The 18,332-nt window shown below is 36.5% G+C and overlaps 1 protein-coding gene across 1 annotated transcript in view; it reads right to left on the bottom strand.

The window, feature by feature from the left end:
* Positions 1 to 18,332, bottom strand: part of COL19A1 (collagen type XIX alpha 1 chain) — a 198,039-nt gene that overhangs the window by 9,751 nt on the left and 169,956 nt on the right. Inside the window, exons 34-46 of the mRNA XM_086743558.1 lie at positions 17,997 to 18,050; positions 17,001 to 17,054; positions 14,836 to 14,880; positions 13,047 to 13,097; positions 12,919 to 12,963; positions 11,948 to 11,974; positions 10,761 to 10,814; positions 8,723 to 8,767; positions 7,067 to 7,111; positions 6,896 to 6,958; positions 5,575 to 5,610; positions 5,369 to 5,413; positions 311 to 481 (exon numbers count right to left, since the gene is read on the bottom strand). Coding sequence (XP_086599684.1) covers positions 311 to 481; positions 5,369 to 5,413; positions 5,575 to 5,610; positions 6,896 to 6,958; positions 7,067 to 7,111; positions 8,723 to 8,767; positions 10,761 to 10,814; positions 11,948 to 11,974; positions 12,919 to 12,963; positions 13,047 to 13,097; positions 14,836 to 14,880; positions 17,001 to 17,054; positions 17,997 to 18,050 — 735 coding nt within the window. The remainder of the gene's footprint in view (positions 1 to 310; positions 482 to 5,368; positions 5,414 to 5,574; positions 5,611 to 6,895; positions 6,959 to 7,066; positions 7,112 to 8,722; positions 8,768 to 10,760; positions 10,815 to 11,947; positions 11,975 to 12,918; positions 12,964 to 13,046; positions 13,098 to 14,835; positions 14,881 to 17,000; positions 17,055 to 17,996; positions 18,051 to 18,332) is intronic.

Below are 18,332 nucleotides of genomic sequence, written 5' to 3'. Positions count from 1 at the left end.
TAGACTTTAGCCCTCAAACTTGTAGAAAATTTGAAAATTAACAGTATTGAGTAGCCATATTGATTTGTCAGGAGCTAAAGAATTAAATAAAGTTTATCCTTGCACATGTTAAAAAAAAAAAGAAGTAAAATAACTGCTTGATTACCTGGGTATAATTTTTTCCACCTCTTAACTGAACACTAACATCTCTGAAATATCTTAGTTTTTCTGATACTGCGGTATTCCTCAGTTGAATTTCCACTGCTCAACACTTGCTACCTTCATGTCGTCTAAATTCACAAGCAACCATGGAAAACTTGTATTTACTTACTGGAAACCCTGGGGGTCCTGGTGAACCTGGGGGACCTTGATGACCTGGTGATCCTGGGTAGCCTCTGTCTCCCGGTGGCCCAATAGGACCCACATCCCCCTTTTCTCCTGATGGGCCAGGCTTCCCTCGTTCACCTTGTGGACCTTTGTCCCCTGGAATACCCTGATCTCCCTGTGTAAAATAAAAGCAGAAAGAAAACCATTGCACACAGTGGAACAAACTAGGAAAGGTCACCCAAGAATGCTAAAGAGAAAATTTGTTCCTGTTCAGAAATAGATTTTATGAGTCATGCAGGGAAGCTGATTTTACAGGCTAACCCTTGTCTCTGAAAACACAGCAAGCGACGTTTTGTTTTCTTACACTGTTAATGCTGAAGTCAATTACAGAAAAAATAGCTTGACTTTGTAACCCACTTTTCAAGGACAGTACGCAGGTGCAGAAAGTTTATAGCCCTCATACAAGGATCTAGAAATGTCAAATACAGCATAAGTAGAATTTATGTTCTCAAATTCCCCCATGCAGAAGGCATCAGGCTTTTTTTTTTTCTGTAACCTTCCCTAGAAGCCTAATATTTTATTTCTGCATAAACACAAAATTTTGGTTAATCAAAGAAACAACAGGTACAAATCTGTTTATAATGAGTGAATTCCTTGCAAACAACATAAATTAAAGGTCAGTGTGCTGGCCAGCAACAGCTTCCATCATGGGCCAAGATGGCATTTAAATTTGTTTTATTTGTGAGCAATTAAATATTTCAGAAAGAATTAATGTATTAATGTATTAGCTATTAGTTCACTGAACTACAGCTGTGGAGCAGAGTGCTGCAAATCACACGTTCAGATCATTAATGAACAGCTGGTAATTCCTGAGAGTCACCAACTGTCCTTGCTGCATCACTTAAGCTAATGTTAGGCTCCACCATAAGTAGCAAAAAGCATCAAGAATTGACCACATCATTACTAGACAAATCCCAAATCTGCATTTATGAGGGGCAAATAAATAGAATTAATTGCATTCTTAATCTACAGCAAGTGCTGGTAAACCGTATTCAGATCTCAAACATCATTAACTAATAAACCAATTAAAGTTTAGTTACATTCTTAAGTCATATCTACATGACATGTAAAGACTGAAAGAAAAGTAAGGATGCAAGGAGGCAGTTGTACACCATTTTATCACACATTAGCCCTCCAATCTGTGTGATTTCCAGTGAGTTAGAACTTATTACTGGCTATAACTAAGCTTCACTACAAAGACCACTGTGATTTGTGATGTTTTATTGCATTAGCTGAAACCATAATGCATTCCCAACTGGAGTTTAAATTGCCCTCAGTAAAAGTGCAAAGGCTCTGAACTCTGGAAAGTCTACCATAAGAAAAAAAAAAAAGTGTCAAAATCTGAGACCTCATCATCCCACAGCTGTATTTTTAATCTGTGCTGTGGGTTGACCTTGGTTGGCTGCCAAGTACCTACCCAGCCGCTCTATCACTCCCCCTCCTCAGCAAAACAGGGGAAGAAAATGAGATTAAAAGCTCGTGAGTCAAGACAAAGACAAGATCACTAACCAGCTACCACCAGGGGAAAACAGACTTGACTTGGGAAGATTAATTTATTGCCAATTAATAACAGCAGAACTGTGAGACCTTCCCCTTCTTCCCAGGCTCAGCTTCACTCCTGACTCTTCTACCTCCTCCCCTGTGCAGCGCAGGGGGATGAGGAGTGGCAGTTGCAGTCTGTCCATCACACTTAGTCTCTGCTGCTCCTTCCTTCTCACATTCTTCTCCTGCTCCAGCATGGGATCTAGTCCTACATGAACTGCTCCAGCATGAGTATTTCCCACGGGCCGCACTGCTTCAGAAATGGACTGCTCCAGCGTGAGCCCCCCATGGGATACAGTTCCTGCCTGAAAACCTACTCCAGTTTGGGCCTTCTATGGGCTGCAGATTCCTTCAGGGCACATCTATCTGCCCTGGCGTGGAGTCCTCCACGGGCTGCAGATGGATCTCTGCTCCTCCATGGGCCTCCATTGGCTGCAGTAGGACAGCCTGCTCCACAGGCTGCAGGGGAATCTCTCCCAGGAGCCGCATTACTCCTCCCCCTCCTTCTTCACTGACCTTGGCGTCTGCAGCTGTTTCTTTCACAGGAAATTCTTCACAATTGTACATTGGGGGAACTGGAAGTGTAATGTTCTGATGGAAGAGGTATACCTTTTCAGGTTTCTATAAATTTTAAGATTTATAGGAAAAAGTGTTCTGCATACAGCTATTGTATCAGGACATGTATTGCAGCACCTTGAGAAATTCAGGGCAGAGGAAGGACTCTGAGAAGCAGAACTTTTGTAGGCTACAGGAAGTAGGCTTTTACCTGGCCTTAAAGTTTTTGCATCCAACCCCCATCTCCTACTTCACTCATAGCAATCTGAAACATCATAAAATTGAAAAGCAACTCCTGCTCCAAAATACTTTATTGCAAAACTTGAAAGAGATATAGCCTTTAATATAATTTTTAGCTTAATCACTTTTTTGGAGACTGAAGACCAGTCTAGGCAGCCACTGAACACACTTTGTTTTGTCAGATAGTGCTTTCAAGAGAGACCACACGCACATGCATGCATGCACCCACCTACATTAAAAAAGCTGTCTGAAGATGACTATGCTTACAAGAAGCCTTCATTAAAAACATATTTAAGGCATAAATATAGATATCAATTCTTAGGTTTATAAGCCTGCAGAGTAGGTATGGATAGCTCTGCTACCAGAAATAAAGACAGACGCAAGTTTCTCTAAGACCATGGTGTTATGGCAGTATGAAGCTGACCCTGGAACTGCTTTTCTTCTAAACAATTTCCATTTTACAGGCTGCTAACGTGTAGGAGACACATCAAATACTATAGTCACTTTTCAAACAAGCATTTTTAAACTGTCTCCAGTGTTTTCTTTGTGTTTGGAAGAAGATCCTTGTAAAAACTAATTAAAGCATAGCTTATATATTCCTCCAGATTCCTCTTTAAACTCTCCTTCACTATGAATTGTACAAAAACCAGAGTAGGACATTTTCAGTTTGTAATCTCTGGCTACTGTGCTGATTTGTTCAGTTCTCCTTTCTAGCGTTCTCCCATCTCTTGCATTTAATCTTGTACTAAACTCCGCGCAGAAGGAGCCATTGGTTTGCCTGGGTTTCTACATGCTGTAGTCCGGTAGGGTCCTGATCTGTAACTGAGGTATACAGATAATAGCAATAAATGAGCCAGCCACCAGCACTTTAATCTGCTGTTGAAATTACTTGAAAGGCATATTTCTGTTTGATATAGACCACTTTTTTTTTCAACTGGTTTGTCACTCTGTTTATAAAGTAGTAATAACAGCAGTGTTTAGTCACTCAATGGATGTGTAAGATTATTTCAGCCCAGGTGATCTCTTCCTCCTTAAAACAGATTCTCTAAGGATATAATTATATTAGACATGAAAACCTCAAGAGTTTTGTTCTGTCCTTCCAGTTTTGATGCTTCTCTTTTCTATAATTGCAACAGCTGGTCTCCAACTGAAGGAGTATGCAGTGCAGCAGTAATACTAACGGCTGCAAGAAAACCTTGACTTTGTGTTATTTTCTGTAATCACTGCAATCTCTTTCACAGAAGTAAGGCTGTAATACTTGATCCAGAGGAAAAAAGCCAAAAACATCTAGCTCTCTCACTGATCTCTTATCCATGATGCAGACTTCTGCTGTGTATTTCACTGTTGCATCTTAGGCAGATCTCTCCTTGTATCAACCAACCTTTTATTCTCCTGCAGAATTGTAAGGAAAAATTGACAGCTTTCTGAAGATTGTATTGAGATTTTGTATTGGGCATATTTATAACTTTCCTGTTATAAAAGGTTGTAAGAGATTTTAATTATCACTTGAGAAAAAAATACTTCTGGAAATTGACTTATTTTTAAACATGTATCTACATATTTATTTTATTTTTATGGTGTATAAATATATTTACTTTTAACTTTGTACAGAGAGAGATAGATGAAGACATGTTTGCCCTTGATCCCAAGAAGTGAGAGGAGATTCAGACATCTGTGATGTCTCTGAGAGCAAGTATATATCCATGTTTACATCTATAGCTACATGTATGTGTATGTACTCTGTCTGTGATGAGATTGCAATGAATACATCCTCTTCTCTTACCCTGAAGCTTCCTGAGTTTTATGCTAATGAAGTGAGCTAAAGCCATGCCTCTGTCTCCCACAGAGTTTTTCAACATCCTCCTTCCTGACAGTATGTTCCAAGGACATGCACTTAAAGGTTCAGCCACCTTTTCTGATTTTATGTGCACAGTACTATTTGCAGAGCATTCAGATAGGTTGACACTGAGAAGTTGTTGACACTGAGCTGAGCAGTGCTTTCTTTTCCAAACTACACAAGAAGGTGCTTTTCTGATTCGTCAGATAAACGTGGTACCAGTTGGGTGGCGACATCAGCGCTTTAGGAAAGTTGTAACAGGAGCAGAGTATGCACTATGATTTGGTTTGTTTTATAAAAATAAAGATTTACCTCTTTCTAAAAATAAAGGTCTCACCTGCCGTAATGATTCCTGTCCACCATGATATTGTTACCATGAATGGAACTGTCTAAACATTTTGGCAAGCAGTAAGGTATTGCACTGGCATTCCTGCTGCCTAAGTGTAACAAGCTTGTTTTACAGAAAACATGATTTGTGTTTGTGACATACAAACCTCCCAGAGATTATGATGGGGAAAGCTATATAGCTCTTGCAAAGTTTGACAGCATCACAACGGGATTAGCTACTTTCTAATTTTCATCCTGTTGATCAATTTACACTGTCCAGGTCAACTGTGTTAGTCTATAAAATGTGTTTTTCCTCTAAATGCAGAAGCAATTCAATCCTAATTCCTTAAAGTGGTGTCTAGGAATAAGCCTCTTAGTTGTTTAAGAGACTGCTTGAAGTTCACAGAAAATTAATTTCTTGTTTTGGTGTGTAAAATATGTGCTAATGAGGTGCTTAGATGCTCAGTAAAAGGAAAAAAGTTATCAAAACAAGTGACTTACACGTTCTCCTTTGGGGCCTCTGTCTCCTGGTCTCCCTACAGCACCCTGAAAAATTGGTTTTAAAAAAAAAGATAAACATATCACTTAAAGGTTTTGTTTTATATTAATCCATTACCAGAACTGAAAGCAATTGTACAGGATTAACAGCTGTTAATGGTATTTATCAAGAATAAAATAGACTAGTACGCAAAAGGATATTTTCCTACCGGAGGACCTGGCAATCCATCTTTTCCATTGGCTCCCTATTAAAAAAAATTAATAAATATGGTTATGTATATGCATTTAAAAATATAAATGGTAAAGCTCAATGTTTAGTGCTGGTATCAGTATACACTCTGAAGCTGCGGAGGCAGCAGATTGTGTGGTTACAATATTGAAATAGTCTTGAGGCATCTGAAACAAAAGAGCTCAGGGCCATACTGAACTGCAAGCACAGTAAATTTGAGCTGAGAGCAGTGCAAGAAAATCTTTGACATCAAGATGTGCATCAACTTTAATGAGCACACAACTTTAAAGGACAAGTTATATCAGAATTCTGCAAGCGTGTGTAATATGGACCTGCATGTGCACTGTTCCAGTCCCATTTGGTCATTATACAACCATAGAAGATATTTCCCTTGTCCTAGATATTAGCCCTGATGCCCTATTAATGTTCTTCTGTACAGAACAGTTCTACAGAGATGGTGTCTTAATAGTAAGTGGCCAGATCCCTTCTTTGGTTCTTAGGACTTGTGGCACAGCACAGCTTCATTCTCCTGGGATAAACATATTTCCTTCCCAAATGAGAGTGAGTGCACAGATTAGGCACCTTGGGCCAATTTGCAGCTGAAGTTACAGAAATTGTCTCTTCTTTCAAGACAGAAGCGCAATGTGGAGACGTGCTGACAAACCGGTCTGCTTCTCATACTTGTCCCCAAACCAGCAGGCTTTGGGGGAGATAATGAGTTCTGCACTATCCTAGCTGAGCCACTTCTGGAATATAAACTAGGTTGTTTTAAACCAGCTCAGACAGTGCTGACTACACTGCTGTCACACTTTTATTAAATAAAGAGGCCAGACTAGACATATCCTAAGTGAACAGTAAATGCTTCAGCTGCAGTGTTGCATCACCTTTATACAGAAGATTTACAAAGTTTATTCAGAGTCATGAAGCACACACTTCTCTCTCTAAACTGGAACTGAGAATGCATTTTGTCAACCTATCCTTTATAGATAGTGTTGAGTGTCTGGGTTAACATTCTCCTTCTGAAAAAAAAGATGAGAGGATCCTTTATGTTGATAGGATCCAAAGGACCCTCACAGAAGACCTTTAAAGGTAACATGTCAGTAACGTTAACTATTAAAACATCACAATATCAGAAATTCTTGACTGGATGGTTAACATTGAGCACTGTAGCTCTAAGTATTTTTCAGATGTTACCTAGCCTAACACAGAGCAGGACGTAATCGCATTGTTTTTGTAACTTATGATAAACTAAGATGCATTCTTTTGTAATGAACATACATATTCAGCATAAAACTGCTTACTGGTTTTCCTTGTGGCCCTTCTGGCCCAGGGAAGCCTATATCTCCTATAGGTCCTCTTTCACCCTAAGAAAGAATAATACACACATATAAATTTGCATGCAAAATCTTGCATTTGGGGTTTGAAATATTTATGTATTATCATAAGAATCCAGAACTCAAATCTGTACTTACAGGTTCCCCTGGCATCCCTGGGGACCCAGGAGATCCTGGCTTTCCCTGCAAAAAGAGAACATTACAAATTCAAATTACTAGGATGCAAAACATCCATTTCTCTTAGGTCAAAAATAAAAGAGGATATAAATTTGCATGAAATAGTCATGTTACTGCTCAGTAAACACTTTAAGAGATAAATATTTTACCATATTTTAAAAATATTTGTGCCATGTTAATCTGGCTGTTGTGTACAACATAACTCAATCAGTTGACACTGGTGAAAATTCTTGCAGCATCTCAGTCCAAGCTTTCCTAATTATCTTGCTCAGCAAAAAGCCAAAGCTAAAATGAAAGGTTTATATTCCTGAATGGGAAAAATTCAATTCAATTAATAAAGCCAGGCAAGGAGGACAAATTCTCTTCCAGGAAAATATGTGGATATATTTAAAAAACTATTCCTAGACTACTAAAAATCTGTCTGTCTCTCATACACCTAATAATTTGTTAATTAAAACCGCTTAGCATGAAATCTTAAAGCAAATAATTTTTTTTCAGTGGATTTTATTAAAATTAAATGGAATCAAGAGAATGCAACTCCATCAGTAATAATGGGAACTCATTAAATATTTCATATCCAGTTAGAATAGAGAGCAACAAGAATAAGACTTGGAACATATCCAGTGGGAAATACACAGGGAATGAACAATTGTGATCCTCCTAACCTGCTACTGCATTACTGATTCACAGTGTGAAATATATTTTAGAGCAACAAACTTTGAAACCCTTACATGAGCTATAAAACTCAGATAAATACTTATCTTTTTCCCTTAAATGTGCAGTTTTACCTTATTTTAGGAGAACTTAACTAAATTAAGCTATTTAAGCTGATGTTCTCTCTTGGAACTCACAGTAAATAGACTAAATCAGTGGCTAATGGAAATGGGAATGCATAGACACAGACTTCTCTTTATTTCATGAAACAAATATTTATAATTTAAAACCAGCTCCTGAATGGATTGGTAGCTGCCCAAATTTAATAATAAATATATTTGCATATAAATAACTCCATATTGCCTCCTGAAAGATGGATAAACTTTTTTTTTATTAAACTATGAATGCAATCTAATGAAAAGTTGTCTTCATTTCCTTTAGAAACACAAATGAATAATTATAATTTCAATTTATCATTAGATACATTTACTTTCACCTACAACAAAGTTTCTGGATGACTTTCAGAAACTTCTCTGAATGCCACAAGTAAATAGCTGACAAAGCATTCCCCTAAAGCAAATGTTTGATCAACTTGATATGCAGATCCTTACAGACTGCAATAACTACTGTTCATAATTTCTCTTTGTGATAGAAAGATGCACAGAAATTTGTGCATGCCCAGGAACACAGAAAATGACTTTATCTCTATTAAACTGAGGCAATGAGAAGAATCTCATATGCTTTCTTAACTAAGCATATGCAGCTTCAAATTCCCTCCTGTCATTTTAATAATAATATGAACCCTCAGTGGTCTTAAATTCTAATCACACCATTTTCCTACCTGCCTATGCAGCATTAGCCAAGCGCTAGTGTTCCACAGTGATGGAGATTACAGCTCAGCACCTTCCTTGACCTGTATTTCAGCTTCTAACAAGCAGAGTTTTCTTTAATGAATATACATACCGGTGTCCCTGCTACTCCTGGCGTGCCAGCTGGTCCACGGTCACCCTAAAGAAAAGATAAATCTATACTTAAATGGTAACACTCAAACCAGAAGTTTGTTTGTGGATTCCTATTAAAACCTGAGGAAGGATTATTCAGTGAATTGAAAACGAGGACAAAAGCCAGGCTTTGCTAAATGCTAATATTTAGTTCTGCCACTGACTCATTTTACAGACTTGAACAAGTAACTCACATTGTTTGTTTAGGTTCTTTTGTATAATGTCATAATTTCCATGCTATCCTTTATACTCTGCTTGAGGTCTTTCTTGAAAAGGGATAGAAAGTCACAGACTTACCTGTAGTTTTCCAAATAATTATAATTTTTGGTCATACAATGATAAAGTTAACATAGTGTAATACACTATCATATCAACGTCCTCATATTTAGATGTACCTTTCAAAGGAGTTTTTGCCTGCCTGCTACCCAGTCATCCATCTGCAAGCATACTCGATTACGGTCAACATTGTCTGTGCAAGGTGGCATTCTGCTACACAGATGTACCTAATAGCTCTAAATTAAAAACCAGCATGCACTACACTGTTTGGACTGGCAGGGAGGCTCTGGGATTCTATTAATCTATTTGCACCAGAACTGTGGAATTTTGACCAAATTTAGTTAAGGAAAGGATATTCTTATTTTGAAAAGGGCCAAACACTCCCTCAGCTTGTTTATACAATCTGCTGCGTTGCTTATTCTCTTTATTTAATTCTTGTCCCCACTTTGTCTCAGTTAGACCTGTAATATCTCCCTGTGTTTCTTTATTTGAAATCGGAGTAGTCTTTAATTGCTTGTAAATTGTGTCTTCCAGAGCAAGAATAATCTCGTGTAATTTAAACATCTCGTATAGACACCTACCTTATATCTTGTCACTCCTCACTCTCTGCACTAGCAGGAGTAATGCATAGTGATACTGAGAGGGAAACTTCTTATTTACATTACTTTTTGATGAAAAATATATTTCAGTAAACTACTTTTGTATGAAGTCATTGAATAACATGTAATTCAAAAAAGCTGAATAAATATTCTATTTTGAAAAAAATACTCTTTTTTTTTTATTCTTAAACTTATAAGATATGAGCAAAATCAAGGTGTTTCTCCACTGGCAGAAAGTATATTTTCAGATTTCTTTTCATTTGCCCACTGAGTTTTTTGTGCTTTGCCATATTTAGAAACGAATATAAAAGTCTCGACATTTTTAGTATTTCGTGACAAGCTTTTCTCTAAATTTGTATCAGCCTCCACAACTAATAAGTGAGAGGCTGAAACATGTCACCACCTGAAGGAAAGGATCATTTCCTAGCTCTGGAATGCAGATTAGAACTACAGGAAGGAGCTGGAGAATATGATACAGTTCAGGATATGCTATGGTGGCATCATACTGGCAGTACAGAGTAGAAGAAAGGCAAAATGGAAACATTTTTTAGAATAATGAGCAACAGCTCAATAATTGAGATTTTCACCTTTGCCTTCAGATGGAGCAGGCTGCAATACAACAGGAACTGTGGGGAATCAGTCTCTCCCTTTATTTCTACCCTTTTGTATGTTTTTAAACTCATCTGAAATAGTCTTTTTTTTTTTTGAGTATGGAAGTCTCACATGCACTAGGTCTAGATTAATTCAGTTTCAAACTTCACATCTGTAGCTATACTGTAAGTCTTAGAACAAGACAGATGGACTGTAAAGCATAAGACCATGTTCAAAAGAGAGCAAGAACTAATGACCATACTTAGGAAGATGTTAACTATAACACTTTCTGTCAAGTTAAGAAAATGAACTACTACAAGACCTCCTACACATAGCTGAATTTGTGGAAAATAGAATTTTATGTTGGGTGAGTATATAATTTAGATCCACCGTAAAGCAAAAAAGGAAACACTGACAAATATACAAATAACTTTCACATTAACATTCGCAAAAAAATTCAAACATGGTTTTGGAAAACATTAACTACAGACTGTTGCTACTAAGAAGCCATGACTTCTTTTCTGAAAGTCCTACCTTTTCCCCTGGGAGTCCTTCCAGTCCTGGTAATCCCATTGGTCCTGGGTCTCCCTGATTTTTGTTTTTTTTTTTAAGATTAAAAAGGATTGCATAGATTAGAATTTTTGTACTCTACATGAAAAACGTTGAACAGCAAGCAACAGCAGAATATTTAATTTGAAATCAGTAAAACAGCTAACCAGTTATTATGGGAACAGATTTTGTTATGTCCTGTTTTAGTGATCTGAGAATTCAGCTTTTCCCAGAGGCACTGTGTGAATATTTGGATCAATGGTTTTAATTCTGATGAAGAAGGTAATCCAGAGGACTCCCCTCCAGTGTTCTTGCAAGTCAAGGTCAGCACTAAACCACCTCCAGACGGCAGAGCCCTGGGATGCGAGCATACTCTGTCAACCGGAGAACCAACCTCTGAGCAATTCTGTGTGAATTTCCAGACACATCATTGTATCAGAAGAGAACTCTGTTCCCTAACAAAGCTTGCCTTGCAGCAAGGGACACTCAAACTAGGTCCCTGCGTAAGTCTAAGTTTTGAAAGAAAACTGGAAAACACTGCTCCACTTGAGAAATCATTTAACATGTAAAGTGGGGTGGTCCTTTTAATTTTTTTTTCTTTTTGTAAAAAAAGAAAACCAACAGATAATTTACCACAGAGATTTAGACTATAACCAACAATATCAGTATTTCAGCAATTCTCAGTTAAACCCCTCATGCCATTTTCAAATATCAAATATTAAAATATCAATTTGTAGTTGCTAGTAGCTAGCATGATGTAGCACACTGTCCCTTCTCCCTTACCAATTTCTAATTTAACTTTGAGAACAGCCTATTAGCTCTTAAGGTACTTTCTACCTTTATTTCTTACAGACTTGCACCAAGTAAGGACTTCATCTCTTGCAGTACACATTCTCTATTTTTAAACATACCTATGGACAGCTCAGCAGAGATTAATCGACAAGGAGATAATACTATGTTCAGTCATTCATTATATTATCACTTAGAACTACTTACCATAAATTGCAAATTTTGCATTTCTGGCAATTAAAAAGGCTTTTTCAGATGTACTGATTCTGCAGGAGGTAAGCTACCTGCTAAAGAATATTAATGGACTATTCTACCCTTGTGACTAAGTTCATGTGTTAAACCATTTGGGGAACCTCTGTCATGACCAAAAAATATATACATACCACTGTGCCAGGATCTCCTTTCGGACCCTGCAAAGAAATGGAGAAGCAGAAATACACTTAAAAAAAGAAGTGAGTTACGCCATAGCGTGGTATTTTTCTCATATTACTGCACTATAATTGGTAATGCAGTGCCTTTAATATTAGTATTAAGTCCAGCCCTCTCAGCTGGTTAATTTTGTATAAAATCTTAGTAGTATTTGGGTTTTGTTTTGCTATTCCAGAATAGACAGAGAGACAGCTTTGTGGTCTGCTGTGAGCCCACAACTACAAACAGCATATAAGGCAAGGACAAAGTCTTCACTGATGGCCATAACAGTTTTATAAGTTTATCAAAATTACAATTGTCCTAAAGCGGTAGAACTGGCCTAAAGTGCTAATAAGATGATGGACCTAAGTGCACAGCATCTTTGGCTCCACAGAACCAAAGAAACAGTATCCAGCTGCACAGTGATGCATCTGCACTGTACGATGTGAAAAGGCACCAGCACTTTATTACTCCGTTTTACGCATTGTTCTGGATTGTAGCTACATGCAGTGAATCAGTGACAGAACTGAGATCAGAATTCATAAGCTTCTCATTTCCAACAACAAATTTAATCCATTACAAAACTATGCCATCACTAACTATAAAGATTATATTATACATTTTAAGATATTAGGATACTTTCACTGAAGAGCCCAGTCCCAAATTACGTAGCATTTTTGCAGCCTTTGTTTGCTATTTAGCATAGCTTTAGCATGAAATGCTTAAATCAAAATAAACTACACTCCAAAATGAGCTAAAATGCTTGATAAACACATAAAATAATATACATTATTATGTACTATATACCAACCGTATCCTTATTTTTTCTGTCTTTCACATATAAAATCAAATTCCACGCCACCCATCAAAACTACATGCAACTAACCAATCCCTCTGTCACTATGTTAATTAACTATTAGAAATTACACTTTGATTAAATACTTACCGGAGGTCCTGGTGGACCTGGATAATTAGGAACACTCACACCTCCCTGTAACAGCAAGTTTGTTTATAAGTTGAGTTGGGCCAAAATTAGGAGTTGATTGAAAAAAATGGAACATTAGACAGAAATACCTGGAGTTTATATAAGCTGCTCATTCCATTTCTTTCATTGTAAGGCATACCCTTTAAAACATAAAAACCAAGTAAAAGTCACAACTATGTATTATAAACTGCCCTTTTCAAGCCCTGCAGATCAGCAAAGCTGTGGTATTGTTTTCATTCAGGATCGATTTTTTCAAGCATTTCGGACATTTCAGTAAGAACATAAGTAACATACCAATGCAGCTTGGGACTTTTCTCGAACTACAAAACCAGAAATCTGTAAATCTCAGTGTACATTACATTCTGATATTCTTATATAATATTTATGAGTGACTGGTCAATTGATATGAGCAAAGAAGGGCATGGGCATTTTATTTTCATGCCCTTTTGAAAATTTATGCTAAACTGAAAACTGGAAGGCATCTAATTTTAAGACTGAAGTGCTCTGAAAACATGAAAGCTTGAACTGTAACTCTAAATTAATACTCACATTTAACTGCTAAGACAGTAAAGAATTCATATGAAATCTGTTTTATTCACAAAAGTCAGTGGCTGAATTGCCAAGTTATGTTAGGTCTAATGACTTACAAGGTACAAAAAGCTGAGATTACACAAATGCATTCAACTTATGAATGAATTAAATTCTTGTTCTGAAAAGATATCTAGATTTTTTTTTTCTAATTCAAGCCAGTTAGTATTTGAAGTGGAAATAGTAAATATGCATGTTAGTCATTATTTCCATAAAAATGGACAAAACATATATGTAAAAATTACCAAAATGAAAATAAAAATGTGCAGGTAGCCTTTTCAACTCAAAAAAACCCCTGCAATGTTCTTCCAGCACGAAATGAATTTGTCTGAGATTCTAAAACTTCTAAGATTTCCATTCTCATCACATGCAAAAATATAATGCAAGCAAATACACAGTAAGTTTTATTTTTTTTATTGCTCTTATTTATTATTGCTCTATTATTTATTTCATGGCTAAATCCTGAGGGATGCAAAAAACTTGTGCTGCAACGGAAAGTCATAGATGTAGCTAGTTATTCTGTCATTACTGTGGAACTCGAAGCCTGGCAGAGTCCTTCGCACTGCTATCCTTATACCAAGTTTCTGAGATTCTTAGTATGTCCTTACTCAAAATCAGCTGTTGCTTGAGATAATTTCCTGGACTAAGGATATAATTGTTTGTCAAGGAGTGAAAAAATGCTCAGTCCTCTAAGCTAGATGGAGAGTCATCTCCAGGGTTAGATTTGGGCAGAAGAGAATGAATTTTCCAAGAGTAAGGCTAGAAGTAGGTTACAGTTTGACTGGAGTAGGTAGGGATCATTAGGTTAGATTTTAGAACCAAAGCTCTCTCTGGATTAAGGCAGGAGTCAGAGGAGCTCCTTGAGTTGTGGTTAGGGATGCAATTTCCAAGGCTGCAGTTAGGGATCATAACGGTCTCCAGTTACTAATTCTCCAGAATTAATTTTGTTTTAGGTACTATTTCAGTTAATTTGGAGTCCAGTGAGCTCCACGGACTTTCCCTAGAGTACCCTGATCTCAGGTACCCAAGCTGTCTAAATTAACCTTGGTATGCAGTGTTACTGGAGTAACTCATTTGATCAAGTTTTTGGGACGGCTTTAGTGACCTGAACTTAGCAATAAATCACAATTCAAAAAGGAATACAGTAACCTTTTGCAAAAATACATTGTTGTCTTCCTCCACTATTAATACGTATTCGACAGACAGCCAATTCTTTATATTACATTACATTTCAGTCATAGGTATATTGTTCCTAATATAATGTTCATAGAATGAAACAAAATGTCTCACCGGAGGCCCAGGTGGTCCAGGTTTCCCAGGAGAACCTTCACTACCCTAGTACAGCAAGAGATTAATACAACTCATTTACTGTAACTGATGACCAGATCTATTCCATACCTAAGCTATGATAACCTTAATGACAGTAAGCAAGAGATACAAGCAATACATCAATATGAGCAGATAATATAAAGAATGAATTCTCTTGCCCAGCTCCTGCTTAAGCTTTAGGCAAATTGTTAATCATTACTTTACAATAGTTTTACATTGTTAGTTACTTGATGCTTTATGTGTAGTAACTTTCTTGTGGCAAAATCATAGTGGTAACCTGGGCTGTGAAACACTTCACATATAGCAGGAGGGAGAGGGAGAAAAAAAATTGTTTATGTCAATTTGTAAGCACCTAGTAACAGTCATTTTATGGTTTATATACTGTTTCGTGAAAGACAATCCTTAATTTGATCATTCACAGGCAAATAAAGAAGAGCTACAGTTTCAGAAGTTCAAGTTTATTCAGAAATACATTGAATAAAAAAACCCTTCTATGTTAAGAGATAGAATGAATACCTTTGGGTTTTTTTTACTGTAAAATACTAATCTGTGGCTATTTGTATCTGCAGTCTATTCTGCTGATGTGCAATGAATTGCCTATATTTAAAAAAAAAAGTTTCTGGGTTTTTGGCACAGCAAAATGGTAGGATCTCTGAACAATGCAAAGTTACAAGGTTTCAATATAAAATTTCCCAAGTAAGATCTTTTTAAAACAGCATCACTCCAATTAAGTTAAAAACACTGTATAATTTGAACAAATCTGTCAGAATTTTTTAGTGACTTTATTGGATCTTATTAAACATATGTCAGTGAGACACTTAGGCTGCATATTTAAAATTATGGCAAAAGTCAAGCTAAGTGTTCAAAAGCAATAATTAGCCCACCAGAAATACAGAAACTGAATTTACAATTTACAATTAATTACAATTTAATTACAATTATACTAGGATAATTTTGAAATGGCTCTGCTAATTGATAGAAATTGTCAGTCTCCAAAGAGTGATTTGGACTACTTCATGGGGACAAAAAAATACTGTTCTTTAGAAAACATATTATATGATCACTTCTCAAACATGTTCCCCAGATGAAGGAGGGAGAAGGAAATGGCTCTGACTATATTTCAGTGTACTTCAGCACTCTTCAGCCATCTGACTTTTGCCTTTTTTGATTGATGAGACAGTAGTTACAGAGCAGTGGCTTCTCATTCCCACCTCTGTGTGAATTGTAAGCAAGGAACTAAAAAAGACTTGTGTTTTGCATTCAGTTACATAAAAAGGAAGTAAGTGTGGTAAATTTTTGCTATTATGGTCTGCAAGGAGACAGCCCTCAATCAATTTTTATACTGAAGTATTTCCAGAGCTTTACAAATTAGTTTCCTTTCTTATTCATATCAGAGTGAGGGTTTTGTAGAGTATTAGGATCACATACATTGATGTAGTAGTGTTATGCCTGGAAAACTCCAGGCTAAAGCTGAAAAAAACTTCCCAAAAAATGTACTCATATACAAAATGGAGAACTTGTTTGAGAAAGTACTTTGCAGCAAATTAAGTTTGTGTCTGCTGCATTTCACTGAGCTGAGATGCCCAAGAAATGAATTTGACCTCTTCGTTATAATGGATAATATGGAGTGCCTGATAACAGAGCACATAAAACACTGATAAAAAGCAGTGCTGTAACAGTCTAAATTAAGTATAAAGGAAGCTTATATATTTTTGCAGAATAACTTATACTCAATAACTTTCAGTGCTTGTTAAGCACTTTTAAAGCATGCAATTACTTTTGACTGGTAAAATGCTGGTAAAAGAATGAGAAGTAAAGCAAGTAGTAACTAGTCATAAACTATTTCAGAAATGTATTTTCACTTTCCTACATTTTATATAATATGTCACACTTGGAGAACATCCTCTGCAACCTACAGACACAAGGACTATGCTTCAAAATGTAAAGCCATATGTATGGCCTTGTCTGGGGAAAGCACTTGTATTAAAACACAAATAAAAAATAATTTGAAAATGTACGGTAAGTTCCTATTTGCACTCTATAATAAAAAAAACCCCAAAACATAGGAGCATAATGGGATTGCAAAACCTTCACAGATCTTTACCAAGAATAAAAAGAAGGAATACCTTTTCGCCTTTTGACCCTGCTGGACCAGGATGTCCAGGTCTTCCTGTGACTCCCTGCACAACACAGTATCAGTTAACAAACAATGAAACACACTATTTTGGCATTGCAGCATAGTTTTAAAACTTGTACTTTTGGAAGGTCATTTAAACCTAATTATGCTTCTCCTCCAGGTTTAAATATTTCTCTTCGGTTTGATAGAACAGCTGTGTCCTTCTGATAAGCCCTGTGAAGGGTAAAACTTGTGTTTGCGGTTGCATTTTCACCTTGATAGATTAAATGCACTGACCTTAACGGGCACCTCTCGATACTGCTAAGAATCATACTGTACTGCTAAAATGTCAATTTATAGATTCCACCTTAAACTTCCTAAATGTGTTACAATTTTTGAAAGAAGGGAAGCATTAGTAGTGTCAGCAACCTAGGAATGAATAGTGATCATACTAACTAATGTTACATGCATCCAGCATGCAGAAAATAAAATTTAAAAAGATTTCCAAGAAGAGTTTTCTCAGAAATACCAACATTTTTAATGATATTTTTCAGTGACTTTAAATATTATAAGCGTATTCTCATGCCTTCTTAATTGTGAAACCAAGTGATTACTTGGTTTCAGGATTAAATGTTTTCAGAATGCCTAGCTGGAATTATTTTTAGATTTTTATTACTAACATTACTACTGTAATTTGGGTACAAATACATAATTAACTGCAAGTTTGCACATCATACATCATGTAACCTCAGAGCCTCTAATAATGCCAAAACTCCAAACCCATTTTAAGTTACATAAACTTTGAGCTCAGACAATGACAGTATTTTCAGTAACATCAACTCACAACATAGTTTCTTTTATTAGAGCCAGTACAGGTAAGATTTTTATTATTGCTCTCCTAAAAGCCAAAAGGAAGGACAAGAAACTAAGAATATGAAGTTTTACTAGATGATTATAGCAAACTCTGCAGAGATAGACGAGATCACAGGTGATACCGCACACTTACAGACGGTCCACTGGGTCCCGGTATGCCTGGCAGTCCAGGAGCACCTTGAAGGCCCTGGAAATTAAAAGAGCATATGTCTATTTTCTCTCCCACTTATACTTAAAAAACTACTTATATTCAGCATTTCCAGCAGTATTAGAACTATGTTAAAGTGCATTTTCATCTAAAAGGTTGACATTATTTTTTAAGCATGGAAAAAACCCTACCATGCAGGTAAGAGATTATCAATGAACAAGGTTAGAGGCAACTTCTTGCTTGACTGATAGACAGCACCTGTCCTTCAACTTTTCATATTGTTAGCTTATGTCCTGTATATCTTTTTGTCTTTACTCTTGC

The sequence above is a fragment of the Chlamydotis macqueenii genome, chromosome 3 (genome assembly GCF_036417535.1).
Source record: "Chlamydotis macqueenii isolate bChlMac1 chromosome 3, bChlMac1.mat, whole genome shotgun sequence".
Taxonomy (NCBI): Eukaryota; Metazoa; Chordata; class Aves; order Otidiformes; family Otididae; genus Chlamydotis; species Chlamydotis macqueenii.
The sequence above is the reverse complement of the archived record's forward strand: the minus strand, read 5'-3'. Positions and strand labels throughout refer to the sequence as shown.